This window comes from Mobula birostris, chromosome 4, assembly GCF_030028105.1.
Source record: "Mobula birostris isolate sMobBir1 chromosome 4, sMobBir1.hap1, whole genome shotgun sequence".
Taxonomy (NCBI): Eukaryota; Metazoa; Chordata; class Chondrichthyes; order Myliobatiformes; family Myliobatidae; genus Mobula; species Mobula birostris.
Genome location: NC_092373.1, coordinates 116269207 through 116293218, shown reverse-complemented (window position 1 = coordinate 116293218; position 24012 = coordinate 116269207). Strand labels below are relative to the sequence as shown.

General features: G+C 40.8%; 1 protein-coding gene across 1 annotated transcript; it reads right to left on the bottom strand.

Annotated features, from left to right (window-relative positions):
* Positions 1 to 11218: 11218 nt before the first annotated feature.
* Positions 11219 to 24012, bottom strand: LOC140196005 (leucine-rich repeat, immunoglobulin-like domain and transmembrane domain-containing protein 3). The gene is made up of 4 exons (XM_072254691.1): positions 23896 to 24012; positions 17275 to 17744; positions 13071 to 13376; positions 11219 to 12270 (listed from the first exon to the last, which is right to left on the bottom strand). Exons 1-4 carry the CDS (start codon positions 24009 to 24011, stop codon positions 11219 to 11221), a joined length of 1944 nt encoding a protein of 647 aa, XP_072110792.1. The 5' UTR covers position 24012.

Sequence of the window (24012 nt, the reverse complement as noted above, 5' to 3'; positions counted from 1 at the left end):
TCTTGAATTTCACTTAGCTTATTTTTTATCACTTTTGTTCTTGGATCTCTAATTCTATCAATTATATTTTCTACTATCTTTTTTTTCAGTTTCCACGCCAGTATTTTCATAGATTTAGATCCACTTTCATAGTCTCTGTTTCAGAAACATTAGATTTTTCCTGATTTCTTGCATAACCAAACTATTAATTTCATTCCTAATTTTTAATGTTTCCTCTGTGTCCTGTGCAATAATCAATTTGTGTTTTTTTCTAGTTCCTTCAGCTTATTTTGTAATTCCTCTAATGTTTTATTCCTTTTTTTTTCTTATGTGAAGATATCACTATAATTTTCCCTCTTCAGTCAGCCTTCAGAGTATCCTATAGAATGGAAGGTGAAACCTCTCCATTATCATTGAATTCTAAGTAAAGACCAATTTATTTTTTAATTTGTTCCTTAGAATAGGAATCATTGAGTAGACTTGAATTTAGTTTCCAAATAGTATTCTTTGGTTGTAGGACAAAATCAACAGATAGGTATATAGGTGCATGGTCACTTACATCTATTGTCCCAATTCCACAGGTGTTTATTTTGTCTTTATCTTTTCCAAATGTTATGAAATAGTCTATTCTTGTATATACAGAATGGGGGGGGGGGGCAGAATAATGAGCGTATCCCTTCTGTCGGGGAAAAGGTCCCTCCATATATCAATTAGACCAACATCCTCAAAAAGTGTGTTAACTTTCTTATGTCAGGACTTTGTTTCATAGGTTTTTCTATTGGAAGAGCCTAACTTTGGTTGTAATTGTAAATTTAAGTCTCCCCCACATATCAAGAGTCCTTCTGTTTCCGTTACCATAATATTAGTAATTTTCTGGAAAAAACTAATATCACTTCCTGGGGGTGTGTATATATTCAATAGAGTAACTGAATTTCCATCTATATTCCCCCTTACTAGAACATACTTGCCCTCCTTATCTCCCATTTCGAATACTTATTCAAAATTTAGCTAGCTTGAGATAAGAATAGCAACTCCTCTCCTATGTCCTGATTTATATGAGGAGAAAAACAAATTAGTGAAACCCTTTCTCTTTTGTTTTCCATACTCATTATCACTTGAGTTTCCTGTAAATGTACTACATGGGCTTGTTCTTTCTTCATTTTTTAATAGTATTTTACTGCGTTTGATTGGATTTAACAACCCAACGACATAAAAAGAAATGAATTTTACTTTGTCTTTAGCCATGTGTATTTATCTGTCAGTATATCATTGAAATTAGCAGAATAAAAAAAATTAGCAGAATAAAACTTAATCGATCTACTCCCTGAACAAATAAGAATCAAGAAACGCGAATGAGAAAAAAGGTAACAAAGGTGTGATTCCAAGGCTGAGGTCTCTAGTAGACGACCCTGAGTTGAGCTAGAGGAAATGTTTGGATCGCCTCTCCTACCTGTGAGTTGAGGGCCCCGACTGCATCTATTTTTGCTTCTAGGGATCCCCTGTTCTAAACATGCCACACGGAGAGAAAGTCTACTCAATTTCTCTCCATTTGACAAATCCATCATCCTACTTTAATATCAATAGTAGTCCATTTTTCAAGTGATCTCCAGATCACTTTTCACATCACTAGGCTGCTCTGCCTACTTTAACCTTTAATATCATGATCTGCATCCTCCTACAGTAAAGACCACAAACTGCATAAACAACAAGTGCCTGGGTACGGTCATTTACATGCTTACCTGAAAAGTACACCAGGCTGATCTTGAGAATTCAAAATGCAGCCAAAGTACCTACCGATCATCATCTATAGGATAAAGATTTCATGAAAGGAACTGGCAAGTGACAATTATTTATCTGAGTTTTTACTTGGACATCAAATGCTAAATGAGCATTAAATTCTTCCATGTACTCCGATTCCCTAACCCCCTTTATCATTATCCCTCGCCTTGCTATCTGATTGTTTCAAATCCCAGAAATGCCTCTGCAGGTGATTATAATTCTGGAAGAACTCTTAGTGCTAGCAAAGCACTGGTGGCTCTTACAACTAGTGTCCAATGGCATTGCGAGCTCCTCCTCCACAAAAGCAGTATTCTAACAATATGGATCAATACCGGCAAGGAAATGGCATTTCAGAAGTTACAGAAGCAGTCAGAACTTTATGTTTTGAGGTACCTATCTCCAAGGTGATTGGAGGGATGTCAGAAGTAAGTTCTTTACACAGAGTGGTTAATGCTTTAAACACCCTGTCAGGGGTCATGGTAGAGGCAAATATATCAGGAGAATTTAAGAAGCTCTTAGATAGGCACCTGGATGATAGAAAAATAGAGAATTATGTAGGGGTGGGGTAGATAAAGCAGTTTAGAAGGATAGCACATTTAGAAGTGGGGAGTTCTGGGATAAATCATATGTTCAAAAATGCCCCTACATCATTGATCCATGCCAATGCAAAGGCATACTATCTGCTTTAAACATTCTTCCTGAATTTGGCTCTCTCCCTTCAGATTGCCAGTTGCCTTCAGAATGCTGGAGTTCATTATTGGAAAGCTAACTTTCTTAAAATTATTCTTGCTTGAATTTGGATGCAGTTGAAGCTGAACTCAAGCCACCCATTTCCACACCAGTCCTGTTATTATCCACTGGTCACAGGAGGAGGAGCCCGGGGTCTTCAGGCATCCACAGCTGTCAGTGTTGTTTAATTGGAATTCAAAACCAGTCCTCGCCTGGTCTCAGGGCTGTCTGTTTAGGTGTAGGATAATTCCTGAAGACCAAGACCTCTGCTATCCTATTCCTGGTTCCAAGACTCAAACACACTGCATACTCCATCAATCTATCTGGTAGGCCAAAACATAGCTAGGAAATAGTTAAAATTCTGTGGGAGACTATCAGCGCTAACCTTCCATGGATGCCAACAGGTTTGGTACTCCAGCATGTGAAGATTAAACACAGAAGCTGCAAATTTGCCAGTACATTTCAACCAGCAGATCAGTCAGTACCCCCCATGTGTCCCAGCAGTGGTGCAAAATCTTGCCGAGATCTCAGTACTTCAAGAGTTGAAATCTTCTCATGGGTGCCAAGTTAGATCTGATGCAGGATCCAGGAGTTAATTTGTTTCTGTGGAGATGTTACTATGGAAAGAACAGCTCAGCTTGCCTATATTAACAGTGAAGATGGTCAGTTCCCTTTGAGTCACTGCCAGCTGCCAGCCAGGGGAATCCCATTAACCCCAATTCCATCTTATTTCCCTGTCACATGTCCAGGAACGCCCCTTTGTGATGAAGCCCATGCGGCAAATCTAAGCAACAATCATTTTTGCTTTGCTTTAAAACAACAATATATTTTATTTATATAACATGAAGAAATCTGCAGATGCGGGAATTTCAAGCAACAGACATAAAAGTTGCTGGTGAACGCAGCAGGCCAGGCAGCATCTCTAGGAAGAGATACAGTCGACGTTTCAGGCCAAGACCCTTCATCAGGACTAACTGAAAGAAGAGCTAGTAAGAGATTTGAAAGTGGGAGGGGGAGGGGGAGATCCGAAATGATAGGAGAAAACAGGAGGGGGAGGGATGGAGCCAAGAGCTGGACAGGTGACTGGCAAAAGGAATATGAGAGGATCATGGGACAGGAGGCCTAGGGAGAAAGAAAGGGGGAGGGCGGAAGCCCAGTGGATGGGCAAGGGGTATAGTGAGAGGGACAGAGAGAGAAAAAGGAGGGAGAGAAAAAGAATGTGTGTAAATAAATAAATAAATAACCGATGGGGTACAAGGGGGTGGTGGGGCATTAGCGGAAGTTAGAGAAGTCAATGTTCATGCCATCAGGTTGGAGGCTACCCAGATGGAATATAAGGTGTTGTTCCTCCAACTTGAGCGTGGCTTCATCTTTACAGTAGAGGAGGCCGTGGATAGACATATCAGAATGGGAGTGGGATGTGGACGTGGGACAGTCTCCCTCACTACCATTCAGGGCCCCAGACAGTCCTTCCAGGTGAGGTGACATTTCACCTGTGAGTCAGCTGGGGTGATATACTGCGTCCGGTGCTCCCGATGCGGTCTTCTATATATTGACGAGACCCGATGCAGACTGGGAGATCGTTTCGCTGAACACCTAGCTCTGTCCACCAGAGAAAGCAGGATCTCCCAGTGGCCACACATTTTAATTCCACATCCCATTCCCATTCTGACATGTCTATCCACGGCCTCCTCTACTGTAAAGATGAAGCCACACTCAGGCTGGAGGAACAACACCTTATTTTACGTCTGGGTAGCCTCCAACCTGATGGCATGAACATTGACTTCTCAAACTTCCGCTAATACCCCACCTCCCCTTTGTACCCCATCCATTATTTATTTATTTATATATATACATACATTCTTTTTCTCTCTCTCCTTTTTCTCCCTCTCTCCCTCTCACTATACTCTTTGCCCATCCTCTGGGCTTCCCCCCTCCCCCTTTCTTTCTCCCTAGGCCTCCTGTCCCATGATCCTCTCATATCCCTTTTGCCAATCACCTGTCCAGCTCTTGGCTCCATCCCTCCCCCTCCTGTCTTCTCCTATCATTTTGGACCTCCCCCTCCCCCTCCCACTTTCAAATCTCTTAATAGCTCTTCCTTCAGTTAGTCCTGACGAAGGGTCTCGGCCCGAAACGTTGACTGTACCTCTTCCTAAAGATGCTGCCTGGCCTGCTGCGTTCACCAGCAATCTTTATGTGTGTTGCTTTTATTTATATATCAGCTCTAAGATTGCAAATGGCATCAAGAGGGATACGGAACAAAATCTGACAACTGCTGGAGAGATCAAACCAGGTGAGAGAGTAGTTTTAAAGAAAAAAGGTGGTAGAGGGACAAAGTGAGTAGGGACAGAACAAAAGATCATGAAGTCCTTGTATAAGTTGCTTTAACCACAAAAGATGGATCAATCAGACTTGGGGATAATCAAAACTGGAAGTGTGCTGGTAACTCAGCTGGTCTTGGGACAGGAGGAAATTCCAGTGTCAGGAGTTGTCAAGGCCACAGAGAGATTTGAACATAGAGAGATAATTCAGATGAAAACAGACATGGATGGAAATATTCAGTAGCTTGGCCAGCATCTTTGAGAATGAAAGCAGAATTCAAAATTGTTAAACAATTTAATATAAAGGCCGGAGGAGAAGATGGCAGCGCGACGCAGCTCGCAGCGGCCACTCCGGTGGTGATGTCTGTTATTTGTCAAGTAGGGGGCCATGCACAATCCTGATTTGATGGAGACGGACATGAGAGCACAGAGGAACATCTGGTGAAACTTCTGAAATGCCTGCTTCGTTGCTGCTGCTACTGTGTGGTCCAGAATCTCTGGAGGAGAAGGCCCCGAGTCCTCGGCTTTGCTTGTTTCGGCGGTCAGGGCGGGGTCGAAGCGCTCGGTAGAGGGTGGTGCTCGGAGAGGCTGTGTCGGAGGGGCTGGTCAGAGGCTCGAAGTTTTCAGATGGATTCAGAGTCCGCTGCAGTCGGGTGCTTCCAATGGTGCTGCATCGGCAAGTTGGCGGCGCTTGGAGGTTCATGGAGGGGAGAGTTCCTCCCTTCTACCATCAGCATGAGATGATGAGTCTATCGGGACTTTGAGACTCTTTTTACCATGCCCATGGTCTGCTCTTCATCAAATTATGGTATTGCTTTGCACTGTTGTAACTATATGTTATAATTATGTGGTTTTGCCAGTTTTAGTCTTGGTTTGTCCTGTGTTTTCTTGTGATATCATTCTGGAGGAACATTGTATCATATTTTAATGCATGAATTTCTAAATGACAATAAATGAGGACTGAATGTCCTCAAAATCTAATCTAATCTAAAGCATACTGTTTATATTTCAAATTTCCAGCAATTCCAATGTTTTATTTTCTGAATCACAATCTTATTTTATCCACTTTCACTTCAAGTTGAGCATTAAATTGATTTCTCAAAGAGTCACTCACCTTCTGCGAGGTTTTTCTCTCTTCAGTGCAAAAAATTGGAATAATTCATTGTTTCTTATTATTTTCACTCATACCAGCATTTACCCGCAAGTCTCTTCAGAATTGCTATGCTGCAGACGTGCATGCACTTAAAGAACAGCTCCTGCTCACGTCACATTGTTAACCATTACCTTCTCCTTCTGCTAATGCTGTCCTTGCTCCTACCTCCATCTCATGTTGTCGCTGTATTACCTTTCCCCTTTTCTCTCTTATTTTTTAATGCCTCTTTTCTTTACCTTTATTACATTTCCCTTTTTTCTCTGCCAGAGATGCTCAAACTGAGGCACCAAACACACTCGCAAATTTCTACAGATGTACCATGGAGTGCATTCGAACTGGCTGCATCACCGTCTGGTATGAGGAAGGGGGTGGGGGGCTACTGCACAGGATCGAAGTAAGCTGCAAAGAGTCGTAAACTTAGCCAGCTCCATCATGGACACTAGCCTCTGTAGTATTCAGGACATCTTCAAGGAGTGATGCCTCAAAAAGGCAGCATCCATCATTAAGAACCCCATCACCCAGGACAAGCCCTCTTCTTATTGCTACCATCAGGGAGGAGGTACAGAAGCCTGATTCAACAGATTTCATGACATATGGCAGTGATATTAAACCTGATTCTGATTCTAACAGTAACAGATGTCATTGTGACAGGAAGGGCCGAGCTTAGGAAGGCTTAGAAAGGCCGAGAAGATTATTATGTGACACCAGGAAATGAATATTTGCCCTGGGGCTATTGATAGAAAAAAATGAATGTAATCTACCTGTTTACTGAGAAAAAATAATTCTATTTGGACTTAAAATCTTCTCAGGATCAGAAGTATTTGGAAAATCTGGCAAGTGGCAACATGTGAAATGGAAGGTTGGCCTTCTTTTGAGAATATGCTTAGGATACTTCTGCATGTTTTTTTTGTACAGGGGAATTGTTACATATTTTATGATAAAGTATATTCAGGGATTCTAATTATTTTAGAGAATTTATTGCAAAGAAATCTGATAAGAAAATGTGAGAAAATAAAAATGTGAGGTACATATGAAGTGCAATGAGACTAATAGCATAAAAATCATAGCAAGGATGCAGAGACGTAATTATGAAGAAGAAAATTAACAAACTAATTACTGCCTAATTTAGCAAGCTTAAGGACAGAGGGAACTCAGAGATCCAGGAAGAGCATCAGTGAAGCCTTTCAGAGAGAAATTCAATAACAACTCATCCTGAATTCTGTCTGCTTCCATAACAGTCTGTTTGGGATAAATCCTCTGTCCACCACAAATATCACTCAGAGGGTAATAGCAGACAATGTTCCCTCTACACTAGTGAGAATTCCAAGTGGTCAAACATTTTAATTCCCATTCTAACGTGTCAATCCATGGCCTCCTCTTGTGCCAAGATGAAGCCACCCTCATGGTGGAGGAGCAATACTTTATATTCCGTCTGGGTATCCTCCAACCTGTTTGCATGAACATCGATTTCTCCTTCCAGCGAACCTTCTCACCTGCCTATTACTTCTTCCTGGGTCCCCTCCTCCATCCCCTTCTCCCATAGTCCACTCTCCTCTCCTATTAGATTCCTTCTTCTCCAGCCCTTGACTTTTCCCACCCACCTGGCTTCACCTATCACTTTGCAGCTAGCCTCCTTCCCCTCCCCTACCTTCTTATTCTGGCATCTTTCCTCTTCCATGCATGGCAGATGCATTTTAATGTGGATAAATGTGAGGTTATCCACTTTGGTGGTAAGAACAGGAGGGCAGATTATTATCTAAATGGAGTCAAGTTAGGAAAAGGGGAAGCACAACGAGATCTAGGTGTTCTTGTACATCAATCACTGAAAGCAAGCATGCAGGTACATCAGGCAGTGAAGAACGCTAATGGCATGCTGGCCTTCATAACAAGGGGAGTTGAGTATAGGAGCAAAGAGGTCCTTCTGCAGCTGTACAGGGCCCTGGTGAGACCACACCTGGAGTACTGTGTGCAGTTTTGGTCTGAGGAAGGACATTCTTGCTATTAAGGGAATGCAGCGTAGGTTCACGAGGTTAATTCCTGGGATGGCGGGACTGTCATATGTTGAAAGATTGGAGCGAATGGGCTTGCATACTCTGGAATTGAGAAGGATGAGAAGGGATCTGATTGAAACATATAAGATCATTAAGGGATTGGACATGCTGGAGGCAGGAAGCATGTTCCCGCTGATGGGTGAGTCCAGAACCAGAGGCCACAGTTTAAGAATAAGGGGTAGACCATTTAGATCATAAGACCATAAGACCATAAGACAAAGGAGCAGAAGTAGGCCATTCGGCCCATCGAGTCTGCTCTGCCATTTTATCATGAGCTGATCCATTTTATCCTATTTAGTCCCACTGCCCTGCCTTCTCACCATAACCTTTGATGCCCTGGCTACTCAGATACCTATCAATCTCTGCCTTAAATACATCCAATGACTTGGCCTCCACTGCTGCCCGTGGCAACAAATTCCATAGATTCACCACCCTCTGACTAAAAAAATTTTTTCGCATTTCTGTTCTGAAAGGGCGTCCTTCAATCCTGAAGTCATGCCCTCTCGTACTAGACTCCCCCATCATGGGAAACAACTTTGCCACATCCATTCTGTCCATGCCTTTTAACATTCAAAATGTTTCTATGAGGTCTCCCCTCATTCTTCTAAACTCCAAGGAATACAGTCCAAGAGCGGACAAACGTTCCTCATATGTTAACCCTCTCATTCACGGAATCATTCTAGTGAATCTTCTCTGTACCCTCTCCAACGTCAGCACATCCTTTCTTAAATAAGGAGACCAAAACTGCCCACAGTACTCCAAGTGAGGTCTCACCAGCGCCTTATAGAGCCTCAACATCACATCCCTGCTCCTGTACTCTATTCCTCTGGAAATGAACGCCAACATTGCATTCGCCTTCTTCACTACCAACTCAACCTGGAGGTTAACTTTAAGGGAATCCTGTACGAGGACTCCCAAGTCCCGTTGCATCTCAGAACTTTGAATTCTTTCCCCATTTAAATAATAGTCTGCCCGTTTACTTTTCCTGCCAAAGTGCATAACCATACACTTTCCAACATTGTACTTCATTTGCCATTTCTCTGCCCATTCTTCCAATCTATCCAAGTCTCTCTGCAGACTCTCCGTTTCCTCAGCACTACCGGCCCCTCCACCTATCTTTGTATCGTCAGCAAACTTAGCCACAAAGCCATATATTCCATAATCCAAATCGTTGATGTACAATGTAAAAAGAAGCGGCCTCAACACAGCCCCCTGTGGAACACCACTGGTAACCGGCAGCCAACCAGAATAGGATCCCTTTATTCCCACTCTCTGTTTCCTGCCAATCAGCCAACGCTCTATCCACGTATGTAACTTTCCCGTAATTCCATGGGCTCTTATCTTGTTAAGTAGCCTCATGTGTGGCACCTTGTCAAAGGCCTTCTGAAAATCCAAATATACAACATCCACTGCATCTCCCTTGTCTAGCCTACTGGTAATTTCCTCAAAAAATTGTAATAGGTTTGTCAGGCAGGATTTTCCTTTAAGGAATCCATGCTGAGTTCTGCCTATCTTGTCATATGCCTCCAGGTACTCTGTAACCTCATCCTTGACAATCGACTCCAACAACTTCCCAACCACCGACGTCAAGCTAACAGGTCTATAATTTCCTTTTTGCTTCCTTGCCCCCTTCTTAAATAGCGGAGTGACATTTGCAATCTTCCAGTCTTCCGGAACCATGCCAGAATCTATCGACTTTTGAAAGGTCATCGCTAATGCCTCCGCAATCTCCACAGCTACTTCCTTCAGAACACGAGGGTGCATTCCGTCCAGGAGATTTATCGACCTTGAGCCTATTCAGCTTCCTGAGTACTTTCTCTGTTGTAATTGTGACTGCACACACTTCTCCTCCCTGCCACCCTTGGGTGTCCGGTATCCTGCTATCTTCCTCAGTGAAGACTGATGCAAAATACTTGTTCAATTCCTCTGCCATCTCCTCATCTCCCATTACAATTTCTCCAGTATCATTTTCTATCGGTCCTATATCTACTCTCACCTGTCTTTTACTCTTTATATACTTGAAAAAGCTTTTAGTATCCTCTTTGATATTATTTGCTAGTTTCCTTTCATAGTTAATCTTTTCTCTCTTAATGACCTTCTTGTTTTCCTTTTGTAAGGTTTTAAAAATTTCCCAATCCTCTGTCTTCCCACTAATTTAGAATGAAGTTGAGGAAAAACTTTTTCACCCAGAGAGTGGTGGATATGTGAAATGCTCTGCCCCAGAAGGCAGTGGAGGCCAAGTCTCTGGATGTTTTCAAGAAAGGGATGGATAGTGCTCTTAAAGATAGCGGAATCAAAGGTTATGGGGATAAGGCAGGAACTGGATACTGATTGTGGATGATCAGCCATGATCACAGTGAATGGGGGTGCTGGCTTGAAGGGCCAAATGGCCTACTCCTGCACCTATTGTCTATTGTCTGTTGTCCATCTCAGTCCTGATGAAGGATCTCAGCCCAAAACGTCGACTGTTTACTCTTTCCCACAGATGCCGCCTGACCTGCTGAGTTCCTCCAGCACTTTGTGTGTGTTGCTTTGGATTTCCAGCATCTGCAGACTTCCTTGTGTTTGAATATTAGGAGAAGCTGATTTCCTCATTTCCATCTGCTTTTAAATCTCATACCCTGTATCCAAAAAGCAAATACACCAGGGCCAGAAATGCACGTAAGAGTTGAGATTTGACCATACCAGCTCAGTTCATTCTGAAATCTCCAATTGTTAGACTGGCCTCCATTGAAAACAATTAGCTGACAGAATGATAAAGGATTATTGGGCAATGGCCAGGAGCTACATAAACAACTGGCCAGCATCATATTCTAGGCAATATACCAAAGAGATCCTACTTAGGAAATATCAGTCATATTTACGTTACAAGTTTCCAACTCTGCCTTTTCTTTCTGGGTTGGAAGCTTAGGTCACTGGCACTTATCCTGCAGAGGAGTGATCTGATCCTGTTTTTTAAAAAACAAGAACTCCAACATCCAAACTGGAAGAGCATTTTCAAATTCCAACATATCCAATTTGGATGACGATCACAACAGACATAAGCAAGTTTATTACAATTTTATTATAAAGCTTTGCATTCAATGTGAAACTCTTCAAGTATTTTGAAAAACTAGGATGTTATAGAAATAAGTGCCGAGCCAATAAACCAAATCTTACATAAACTTTAAGGATCCTTTTCTCACTGTACGTTGATGCTTCGCAAGTCAGCACAGGTACTCAGACCTAGAACAGTCACTTTTGGAGGTGATCTCTGAATCAATGCTGGATCTTGAGCATAGCAATAGTCTTTGCGATTCAGTATCACGATGAGTCCACAGTTTATGCCCTCTCATTTTTGGCTCTGGTTTGAGGGATAGTGTTTCAAACTGTATGTAAGAATCTTTAATTAGCTCATGTTCTGCTGGTTCTTTCTTTTTGCAGTGACTTTTCATGATGACTGAGCACAACGCAAATATTATTCCCACTCCAGAAACACACGCCACGCTAATACCGATAATGATCAGCAAGGATTGATGGCTGTCTATGCTGATTTCTCCTTCTGTTGAGAAAATGGCACATTGTTCTCTCTTAGGCTGGATTCCCTTTGGGCAGACACAAACGGTATATTTTGTATTGGGTGTCAAACCACCTATAGAGATCTTGCTTTTGTTAGGATCCACATGGATTTTCTGCACATCTTTATCACCATACTTTGAGTAGAGTACATTTAATGGTGTACCACTTTCGTAATCGGTAGCTTTCCAGGTGACCAGGACTTTCTGATCCGTCTCACTGATAACACGGAGATTTTTAATCATAAAATTCCGGTTTAATGTTGCTGTTGTATTCATGGATACACTTTCTTTCTTGTTTTCATTGACTTGCTGAGTTTCTTTTTTAGAATTTCCCTCTACTTGCACCTCATTAAGCTTCTTTTCATCCGCCATCGCCTTAGCTTTGTCAACGGGAGTGGCCTTTTTCTTAGCTCCAGTTGTGGTGGGCATGGGTGATAACGTTTCTGTTGACAAGCTTCCCGTTTGTTCTTCCACATTCACTTGAACTGAATTATTTTTCTCTGCCGTCGGTTTGTTTAGAAAACTCCTCCTTAGTGGGCGAGCTGTGGTGACGGTTCCTACAACTGTGAGGGTGATGGATGCTTCTGAAGTTCCTGCCAAATTTTTCGCTCTACATCTGTATTCACCAGCATCCTTAAAGGAAATTCCCATTAAACTTATTATCGACCATCGGATCCCATCTGCCGGTGATTCTTGAATGACTAAAGGAAAAAATGTTTTAAATATAATGAGCAAATTAATTAATACACTGTAATATTACCCAGTACAATAGATTTTAATTGGAAATTTTTCTTCTGCCAATCTTGGTATTTCAGTCATAATTAAATTCAAATGGATCAAAGCGGAAAATAATTCATTAATAAGCCAACATTTAGATTTTCCTGCACCAGAATCATATGATTTCATCTAATTAATTTCCAACTTAAAAACAACTCTAAGCCAATGGTGATAAAACTAAATAATAAAATAAATCAAGGGAGTCTGGTCAAAAATGTTATTTCCTTAACTGGATAAAAGATTAGAAAGGAGCAAGGAGTGAGCAACATATTATTGCTGTGATATTAAATGATTCTCAAAACTTGACCGTTTTGAGAATCACTTAATACCACAGTAAAGATAACTTCAGCCTTGCCGATCAAATCTAGCCTTCTTTCCACTTTTATCCATCCATGGAGCAGTCTCTTCACAAGAATGGTCATCTGACTAAATGTACCCCAATCCTGTACACTAAACTTAGCTGTGGAGAAGTGAATCAGTAATGAGGGCACATTACAGGCATTTTATTCCAGTCTCATTCACCAGATCTGTCTTTGAAGTCTCTCTGCATCTACCTCACAACACACCATTCTTCCTAGCTTTATAAGCTTTGGAACTTCCTCTCAAAACTATTGCTTTCTCTTCTTAAGCACTCTTCCCCTTATGTGGATTGATGTCACATTGCTGTGGAGTACTTTGGAATTGTTACCAAGTGTTCGACACAACAACAAGCAGAAAGTATTACCTTTATTATTAACTGGTAAGCCATCTTCCCTAAACCAGATAAGTAATGGGGTGGGATATCCCGTTGAGTCACACCGGAGTAAAACGTTGCTTCCAAGTGGTGATGTAATTTTGGTTGCTGAAGTCATGACTGATGGTTTGACACACTGGTCCAGCTCAACGCGCTGGAATAGGACACCAGCAATATCACCCGGCCCGCTGCAGGTCACCAGAGGATCCATGAGGATGACTGGCGTTTCTTCCGACTTAGGGAGTTCAATTAACTTCGATATTCTACAATCACAGAACCATGGATTGTCTTGGAAACCTGAAAAAAAAGATATCTTAGGCCATTATGTTAAAGAAATGATTATGCAGATTTTCTCAAATGTACCAAAGGACTTCATTCAAACCAAATCCTGCAAGTTCACACATAAAAATCCTTCAGTAGGGTTGCTTAATCTTTGGCATTACAGATTTATTATTTCCCTTTCCAGAAATTCCATTCTACTAGTTAACCCTTTATTTTCTGTTGCCAAGGCATTACTTACACTTCTGGACGAACTTCAAAAAATTGTGACTGCATTTTGAACATACGGGTGTACCCTGCTTTTTGAACGTTCGCTTTACAAAACCTCACTGTTATGAAAGACCTACATTAGTTCCCTGTTTTCGCTAACAGAAGGTGTTTTCACTGTTACAAAAAAATCAGTGCGCGCCCCGAGCAGCCACTCTCCCCCAGATTTGGAATTGCATTCTCGCCGGCATTGCTTAAACACATGCCTGTGAGCAGCTGTTAGCAAGATGAGTTCTAAGGTATCGGAAAAGCCTAAAAGAGCTCATAAGGGTGTTACACTTAGCATAAAACTAGACAATTAAGCGTTTCGATCGTGGTGAACGAAGTAAGGACAAAGTGAGTTTGGCTTGTGGAAGTTGACGAACATGATGTTGAAGAGGTTTTGGCATCCCATGACCAAGAACTGATAGATGAAGAGCTGATGCAATTGGAAGAGGAAAGGATAACAATCAAAACCTCAGTGTCCCAATACCCTAAACCCCAGGCCGCGGACAGATTGCCAATTGCGTCGCCTCTGATCTGGGCCGACATTTACGTGCCGAGCGGCACCTAATTAATTAGCTTGTTTATTTCGGCTTTTTTCTTAAAGATGTGCTGTGTGCCTCCTGGCTACCACTGTACCCCTGCATGCTTCGCGGATTGGTATCGGTTCGCTGCCCAGAGGGTGGGGACCACTGCACCACCCCAACCTCCGACTCAGCCTAACACACCATCATCAGTGTGCTCAGCGCTGTCCCAATTCCGGTAAGTGATACTACACTGTACATACATTATTTCTACCTTATATAGGCTGTGTATTTTTATGTGTTATTTGGTATGACTTGACAGCTTTATAGCTTAAAGGTTACTGGAGAGAGTGTTTCTGCCGAGAGCGCTTGCGTGAGATTTTCTGCCGACGACGCTTACGTGAGATTTTTGCTACGGAGAACTGTGCAGACAATCGTTGTGGAGAAGTATTTCTAATTTATACAGGCCGTGTATTTATCATATCATTCCTGCTTTTACTATATGTTAATGTTATTTTAGGTTTTATGTGTTATTTGGCATGATTTGGTAGGTTATTTTTGGGTCTGGGAACGCTCACAAATTTTTCCTATATAAATAAATAGTTATTGCTTCTTCGCTTTACGACATTCCGGCTTACGAACTGTTTCATATGAACGCTCTACCTTTGGATGGTGGGGGAAAACTGTATAAGATTGAAGAAAACTAATATTTACTTTTATTACTTTCAAAGTTTTGCAAAAGTCAGCTTGTCACGGCTTGGTTTTTTTGTGGCTGGAAAATAGCTGAAACTACATGATCACTATATTTTTTTAGAAACAAATAAATCATGGTATTAATCATGTCTGTGAGTGTTCTAACTCAGTAACTTTTCACCAAATGTCCCTTGCTGCTATAGATTTCCTTGGTCTAGTCAGGGGGACATGATTGTTCAAGTTCTCAGGGTCTGCTGCAGAAAGAATTAAGTCTGGGATCTGATGCTCAGTGTACAGATAACAAACTTCAAGGTCTGTAGCAGCCAAGATAGAGAACTGGGATCCAAGAAGTGGGAATAGATAGGGGATACAGCCCAAGGAGATAAAAGACAGATATTCAGGAAAATTATGCAATTTTTTTAGCACTGCTTCAGTTTCTATTATTACTTTTTATGGTTTTACCATAAAACCAGGGCGAACCAAAAGGGTCAGACCAGTTACGCTCACAGATCTCCATTTTGCAGATGACATAGTCCTGCTCTCTGACCAGATGGAGGAAGCACAGCAGCTACTGACACAAGTGGAAATTGAGTGTAATAAAGCTGGACTTCACCTAAACACTAAAAAGACAGAGTACATGGCGTTTAACTGCGACGAAGGTACTCTCAAGACAGTAGAGAATGATACCATTAAGAAAGTCTTTGACTACAAGTACCTCGGGTCAAGAATGATGAGTTCGGAGAAGAATATAAAGATACGGAAGATGCTGGCATGGAGGGCTATGAAGGACATGAAGGAAATCTGGAAGTCGAACCTGACCAGAGGGCTTAAAAAAGAGGATTTTCAGAGCAGTCATAGAGTCCATTCTCACATACGGATGCGAGACATGGACACTCACCAAGACTATGTGAAAGTCTCTGGATGGTTGCTATACACGAATACTCCGGTTGGCTCTTGACGTGAGTTGGCATCAGCACATGACGAACGTCGAGCTCTATAACAACCTACCGATGCTCACCACTAGAATCGAGGCGAGAAGACTGCAACTAGCGGGGCACTGTCTATGCCACCCCGAGCTACCTGCCAGCCTAGACATCATATGGGAGCCCAAGCACGGGAGGATGAACCCTGGGCGCCCTCCCAAGACTATGGTCAACATGCTCTTAGAAGACAGTGGCGCGGCTAATGTAGATGAACTGAACACACTGATGAGGGAGAGGGAGAAGTGGAGAGTCCGTCATCGTGCCTGACGCCGGCCCCCTAGGCCTGAGTCGACGTGGTAGTAGTAGTACCTTCAGTTACTGCGTTTAATAAATCTCAAAAGCTTTGTACAGGGCTTCCAATAAAGTCATTCAGAAATTAAATGCTTTATTTATTCCACAGCAGTTACTCAACAACTGGGCACTAAATGGAATTTAATTGGTTTATTATGTAGGTATTTCAAGTAAAACCAAATACAATGGAGATGAAAACTTCCTTTTCAGGGCATTTCAATGCAAATGGTGGAGGCTGCAAATTAGATAAGGACTCACACAGCTCTGCTCTTTGAACTGAATATAATAGATAAGGAGTTAAATTTCTGCATGTGGTCAAGGAGTGTGCAGGATGGGGTCAGAGCCTCCCAATAATTTGAATGCCCACATTCCCAGTCCTTCACTGGTTTTGAGAGGCTTTTGTAGTTGGGGAAACCAGATGGTACATGAAGGAGTATCAGAACAGCAGCAATAAAATCCGTTGCTAATTACTTGTCTTATCTTTTTATGGAACAATGAAATATGGTAGTCAAGGAAAGCCACTTAGCCTCCAATAATTCATCCAACCAAAGGAACCCTCAATTGTTCCAACATTAGATTGGTTTGATTCAACGCTCCATTCAAGATTTTTACCTTCATGATTTGTCCGGAAATCCATTCCAATTACTGATCACACTCTCCATGAAGAAAATCTTCATAACTTTAGAAATGACAAGTCATAAAATGCAGAACAGAACACCATTCACTGCTAAGACGACATTTCATAATGGAATAAAGCTAACAACTTTGCTCACATTTCCCAATGAGTATAACAATATGGTGTCAGAGCAGAGCGAAACATTCAAAACTTAATCAATGAGCTGGGGTTTTGGACAAGATTATTTTTAAATAGATCCCAGGTGAGTTTTAATATTTATGGAAGTCCAAGACATTGACTACGTTCAATAACAGTAGCAATGAGTTTGGGGACAGAAAGCATTGGCAGTCAAAGCCATTCACTTCTGCTGAGAGTGGCACTGAACATCAGACAGACATCCCTGGTAGAAAGCTAAGGGCTGGATGGGAACTGTATCCAGACACTTTCACTGGGATATGACCACTAAATTCTACAGTGGATCCAATAAGCAGCAGATAGGGAGATGCACCAACATTTGACCCCCTTAATGGATATCAGGCTGCAATAATCAGTAATCATACCTAGAATAACTCTCCGGAGTGGAACTTTGTCGAACACTTGGCGTGTTGAAAAAGCTGGCCAGAGATCCAGCAGGTCAGAAGGCAGGGTGGTCAGATTGTTGCTGGAAATGTCAATGTTGGTTATATTTTTGAGATATTGAGCTGCTTTTGCAGGAATACTTGACAGCCTGTTATTGTGCAGGTCAAGGGTTCGAAGGTTTGGCATTTCTTGTAGCGAATCCCAGGGAAAAGTCGATAATACATTTCCATCGAGGCGCAATTCATGGAGTTCTTTTAAATTATAAAAGCTACGAGGATCTATAGTATTAATGGCATTATATGTTAACCAAAGATATCTTAAATCCACAAGGTAATAAAATGCTTCACGTGGAAGTCGGCGGACAATAGTCTTCTCCACTCGAAGTTTAACAGTGTCCACTGGCACATTGACGGGGATTTCAGACATATCTGGGTCGTTGCATAATGTGGACCTGTAAAAACAAAGTTATTTGCTTTACTCCTCTTTATCTGGATATCGTTCATGTTGTTTCACTTTAAAACCCACATAAGCTATTAAAAGGAAAGATTTTAATGTGATGCTGATGTATTTGTCAGCTTCTGCTGTTTTTAACCACAGAATTTTGCCTTCTATTTAATAACAAAGACTTACTGCCTATCTTTTGCCTCCATTTTCTTTAATAATATTTTACTACTACCTTGTATCTTTAAAATATTCTGTTTTTCTATTGTATAACCCTTTAATAGAATTAGTTCATGCAATGTTGAGACTTTATAAAGCACTGATGAGGCCTCACTTGGAGTATTGTGAGCAGTTTTGGGCCCTTTATCTTAGAAAGGATGTGCTGGAACTGGAGAAGGTTCAAAGGAGGTTCACGAAAATGATTCCAGGATAGAATGGCTTGTCGCATGAAGAGTGTTTGATGGCTCTGGTCCTGTATTCACCAGAATTCAGATGAATGAGGGGTGACCTCATTGAAACCTATCAAAAGGTGAAAGGACTCGACAGAGTGGATGTGGAGAGGATGTTTCCTATGTTGGGAGAATCTAAGACCAAAGGACACAGGATCAGAATAGAGGGGTGTCCTTTTAGAACAGAGATGGGGAGGAAGTTCTTTAGCCAGAGATTGGTGAATCGGTGGAATTCCTTGCCACAGGCAGCTGTGGAGGCCAGGTATTTATGTATATTTAAGGCAAAGGTTGATAGATTCTTGATTGGACAAGGCATGAAGTGATACGGGGAGAAGGCAGGAGACTGGGGCTGAAAAATTGGATCAGTCATGGTGAAATGGTGGAGCAGACTTGTTGGGCCAAATAGCCTAATTCTGCTCCTATATCTTATGCTCTTAAGTGCTTCTTTAAGAGCATAAAGCTTTCTTCAGAAATTAAGAAAACTATTTCAAGTGCTATTTACAATAACATAAACAACTTCTTCATTCTATTTCTCCCTTTCTGATGACATGGCCCAGAAAATTGTTTCCTCTCATTTAATATTCTCATTAAAGATCTTTTTGCATAGGCATGTTGGAGTACTGTCTCGTTAGTTACCCTATCTCTATATGATATTTTCAGCATTCTTCTAAGAAACCACATTTCTGTTGCTTCTAAGTTTCTTTGGAGTTCTGGTGTTATAGTCCATGTTTCGGAAGCATACAGCAAGATTGACCAGATGTAACATTTTAATAGCCTAAGCTTTGTTGTCATAGAAAAGTGTCTGTTGGTACAAATGGGTTTCATTTCAGTTAGTCCTGATGAAGGGTCTCGGCCTGAAACACCGACTGTACCTCTTCCTATAGATGCTGCCTGACCTGCTGCGTTCCACCAACATTTTGTGTGTGTTGCTTCATTTTTTGGAAGTTGGTTTTGGCAATGGCAATTCTTCTTTTTATTTCTACTTTACTTCTAGCATTTTGTGATATAATGCTATCAAGGTAATTAAAGCTGGTCTTTTGTTCAATCACTTGGTTACCGATGTACAATTGGCAGTTGGGAGTATCCTGCTGTTTTGATATTACCATACATTTGGTTTTTTTGCAGTTGATGGTTAGACCAAAATCTGCACTTGTTTGTACTACTTTGTCTAGAGGAATTTGTAGGTCTTCTGCAGCACTTGCTATTAGGGTGGTATCGTCTGCATACCTTATATTGTTGATGTTAACACCTCCAATTTTTATCCCATCTAGGTCTTCTATTTCCCTGAGAATCATTTCACTATAGATATTAAATAATTCCAGTGAGGCAACGTATCCCTATCTAACTCCTCTTTGAATTTTAGTCCAACTGCTTATATTATCATCAATTTTTATCGCTGCCATTTGGTTCCAATATAAATTTTGAAGCAGTTGTTGGTCCCTTCCATCAATGTTTAGTTTAGCGAGAATTTGAAATAACTTCTCATGTTGCATTTTGTTGAATGCTTTGGTGAAATCAATAAAACGTAAAAAGACATCATTTTGATATTCAATTGCCCTTTCTGAAAGCATTTGTAGTATGAATATTGCGTTCCTAGTTCCTCTATCCTCAATAAACCCATATTGCAGTTTAGAAGTTTCTAGTCTTAACTTGTTTTTAATTCAGCTCAGAACAATTCTCAACAAAATTGTTACTATGTGACTCATAAAACTGATAGTTGTATAATTTTTGCAGTCAATAGTTCCAGGAATTTTTGGCAGAGTTATAAATACTGATTTCAAAAGGTTGTCAGGCAATACACCAGACTTACATATGCCATTAAACAGTTCAAAAAGAGTATCTATGCCCAGATCTTCTAGGGCTTGTATCATTTCCACTGAAATTTCATCAGGTCCAGTGGCTTTATCATGTTTCATGCTTTTCATTGCTTTAGTTTTTTTTTTCTTTGGTAATAGGTGGGCCAGAATTAGGGTGTTTAATATCTTGGGGTTCCCCTCTATTATCTTCAAAAAGCTGCTCATATACTGAATCCACCTCTCACATACTTTATCTGGATCTGTTAGTATGGATCTGTCTGCTGATCTATTAACTATTTTTTCTACTAACGTGTAAAACAAAATACAAAAATAGTGGCAGGTGAGATTTCTGCACGATTTGGAATCAATTTTATGCTTTAGTTTACAGCATAGACATTTGTTTTACGATTATAAAAATGAGGGTACTCAAATAAATGCACAAACTTCTACCCTTGAACTGTCTGGTCACCCTCCCAACACATAACCCACATTGCCACCAAACATCAGCACACTGGGATACATTTCAATTGACCTTGTCATCCAAATCATTGACTTGCATTATGAACAGCTGAGGCCTCAGCACCAATCTACTTGGCAGGCCACTGATCAGAGTTTCACACTGTGAAAATAATACATTTATTCCTATTCCTTATTTTCTGTCCATTGAACAGACTTCGACCCATACATTATGTCACCCCTGTACCAACTGGGTTTAATAATCTCTTGCACATCACGTATTGAAGACATTCTGAAAGCCCAGAGTACCCATCGAGCGATTTCCCCCTTTATCTATTGTGTGAGTTGCAACCTCAAAAGAAAGAAACATTAAATATGATTTAGTTTTTATTCATCCAAACTGACTCTGCCTAATCCTATTATTTTCCAACTAGCTGTAGCCATTTTCTTAATAACTGATTGCAACAGTTTCCCCAATACTGCTAGTGGGCTGGCTGATGTTTTCACAAATTTCTTTCTCCCTTCTTTCTGAAATAGTAGCTTTTAGCTACACATTTGACTCTTTTAAGAGCTCTCGTAGAATATACAGGATTTCAGCAGATGACAACTATGCATAGGCTGTCTCCATAGTCATTTCCTTGTTTGGACATCATTTCCTAGGAATTAATTATCTTTCAGTCTCATTAATTTCTTCAATACCAGTTTTATTTATTTATTTGTTTATTAACTGGTTTATTTATCTATTTATCATTTATAGGTTTATCTAATTTGTTTGTTTGCTTATTCTAATTTCCCCAAGCTCTAATTTCCACGAGTTTGTTCTGTATCTTCTTCTGTGAAGACTTAAAATATTTGTTTATTTTCTCTTGCCTTACTCTGTGAGAGAGCATCATTAACTTTTATTTTTACTTTCCTTTTTTTCTATCTTTAATACCTCTATTTTTCTTTTGAAGACCCTGACCTGGAGTTACACGCTGACTACAGTTCTTTGCGGGAATGGGACTCGCTCTCGGGGTTCCATAACTGGCCATTGTTCAGCACTCCAAAGGCTAGGCCTAAGAGCCCAACTCGAATACAAAGGCCTAGAATCTCAGGACTCTGGAGACAGTTGGAACAAGAGTCAGTGTCATGACAGGAGACCTGTGTGTTGTCGGGATATCTGCTGTGTGCCTGGAGACCCGGGATCTTCGCGGTCTTCAGGCACAGAGCTCGAAAAAAGTGACGTAACGGGCTTTTAACATCATAAATTAGCGAGTTGTTTGTTATGTCTCCCCGCTTGCAGGAAAAATGGAGACACCTCTTTCTCCCTTATTAGGGAGAGAGAGAACCTGCGATATGTCGAATACCGGGTGAAACGTGAAGTTTTTGGAGTACTGCAAGTCTGTGTCTTTGCTTTTGCTTTGCTCATGCTTGAGTGCTTGGTGGCGGGTGCCGATGCTTTTTTTTGCTGGTGGGGGGAGGGGGGATTGTTGTTCGCTGCCACTTACGCACAGAAGCTGGGGGGACTTTGGGGTTCTAACATTCAACTGTCGTTCATTCTTTGGGGCACTCCTCTGTTTTTGTGGATGGTTGTGAAGAAAAAGAATTTTAGGATGTATATTGTATACATTTCCCTGACATTAAATTGTACCTTTGAACCTTTTTATGTTCAGCAGAATCTCTCACAATTATTTTGTTTTTTTTCCATTAGGTGTTTTACTATACCCATCTTTGCACCTTATGCTTTTATAACTTATTTCCTTCAGATATAAAACACAGAATAAGTAAATGCATTTGTAATTAATCATCATTTTTATTGTCTCATAATTTTATGGTATCAGTAGCAAGTTATGAGCAGAGTTAGGACTTAGAAGAGTACAGCACAGGAACAGAGCAGGTTGTGCGGAACCAGCCAAAAACATAAATCAAAAACACCCAATATTCTTACACGGAATAATGGGACATAAACAAAGTGCATTATAAATCATATTAATCTACCGTATACTATAGAGAGGAGACCATTCACCGGCATTATCCACACCAGTCAGAAAAGTGACGTTTTATGTAAATCCCATAGCCAGTTTTCCATCTGGAATGTTGATATATTTGTTCAGCTACATTTTGATAATTGTGGAAGTTTCTGCCTCAACCACCTTTCAGGAGGCAAATTATGGAAAAAGTCACAATATATTGGGTGAAAAAAAAATCCTTAACTTCCCTTTGATGAAGTGCAAGCCTTCAAATTATTGACCCGCCAAGAGAAGCACAAAATTACTTTTATATCAAAATTGAAATCAGAAAGTACTCAGACAGATCCTCTGGCAAGAAAAACAGAGTTAAAATTTCTCGTCTAAGCTCATATCAGGAAACAATACCACTCGTTTATGTCATCATTTACATTACGTGGCCGGATCTGTCGAGCATTTCCAGCATTGTGCGGTTTTATTTCGTCACTCTGCACGGGCTGGATTTCTTACAGCTGTGTACACCTCAATGCACTTCCATCACAGTCCTCGTTATTGAAAAGAAAACATTATCCTGACCAATCTCACTGTACAACTAAAATTCTCCAGCCTTAGCAATCTTGTTGCAAGTCCTTTCTGTTCCTTACAACTTTCCTGTAGTACAATAAGTAGAACAGGGTGCAACATTATTCCAGCTCAGGGCATGGAGTTCGAAGTTCAATCCCAGCATCCTCCGAAGGAGTTTGTCCGTCCTCCCTGTGGATTGCGTGGGATTTCCCCAGGTGTTCCAGCTTCCTCGTACAGATGAAAGATATTAATCAGTTGTTGTAAATTGTACCATGTTTGGATTAGAGTTAAGTTGGGGTTTTCAGGGGTAGCTGGGCAGCATGGCTTAAAGTGCCTGAAGGGCCTATTCTGTGCACTCTAAATAAATAAATAAATGGACTATACACAATTTACTGACTGCGGCCTAACTAATGTTTCAATCAACTTTACAATGACACTCCCATTTCACCCTCCCCACCCCCCGCCATTCTTGTTTTCTATATCCATATGTACATAATTGCATTGGCTAGTATGGCCAACAACTTTCATTATAACAGGGAAGCTTTTTAACAAAATGCCTTCAAAGTATTAAGCTCAGCCTGAGACACTCGTATTACTCATTTTTGTGGCCAAAACCTAAAGCATGCTTTCAATAGACCTTAGATTCAGGAACATACACTGGGCTTATTGGAATTTTGTTATCAATAACCAACGTTCACAATCAAGCACCTGTTAGAAGATATTCACTGGCACTTCGCTAGCGATGAAGATTAAGTGTAATTTAATGCAATTGTACAGCATTAAGAAAATGTCTTCCATCTAAATCACTGGATTTTTTCAAAAATGGCATTTAACAACTATTACAGGATGGTTTAAAAACACTGAAATCAAAATGTATTGTTCTGCTTTGCATTTCACAGCTCATCATCTAGATATGGGACAATATATTTCTATCTATCTAATTGACTTACCTAATCCCAGTGCCATCACTTCCACCGTGGAAAAGGCAGGTACATTGGGAAGGGCAGAAGGAAGATAATTCTTCACAAATAGTAGCCAACAATAAAAAGACAGTAATCAAATACATA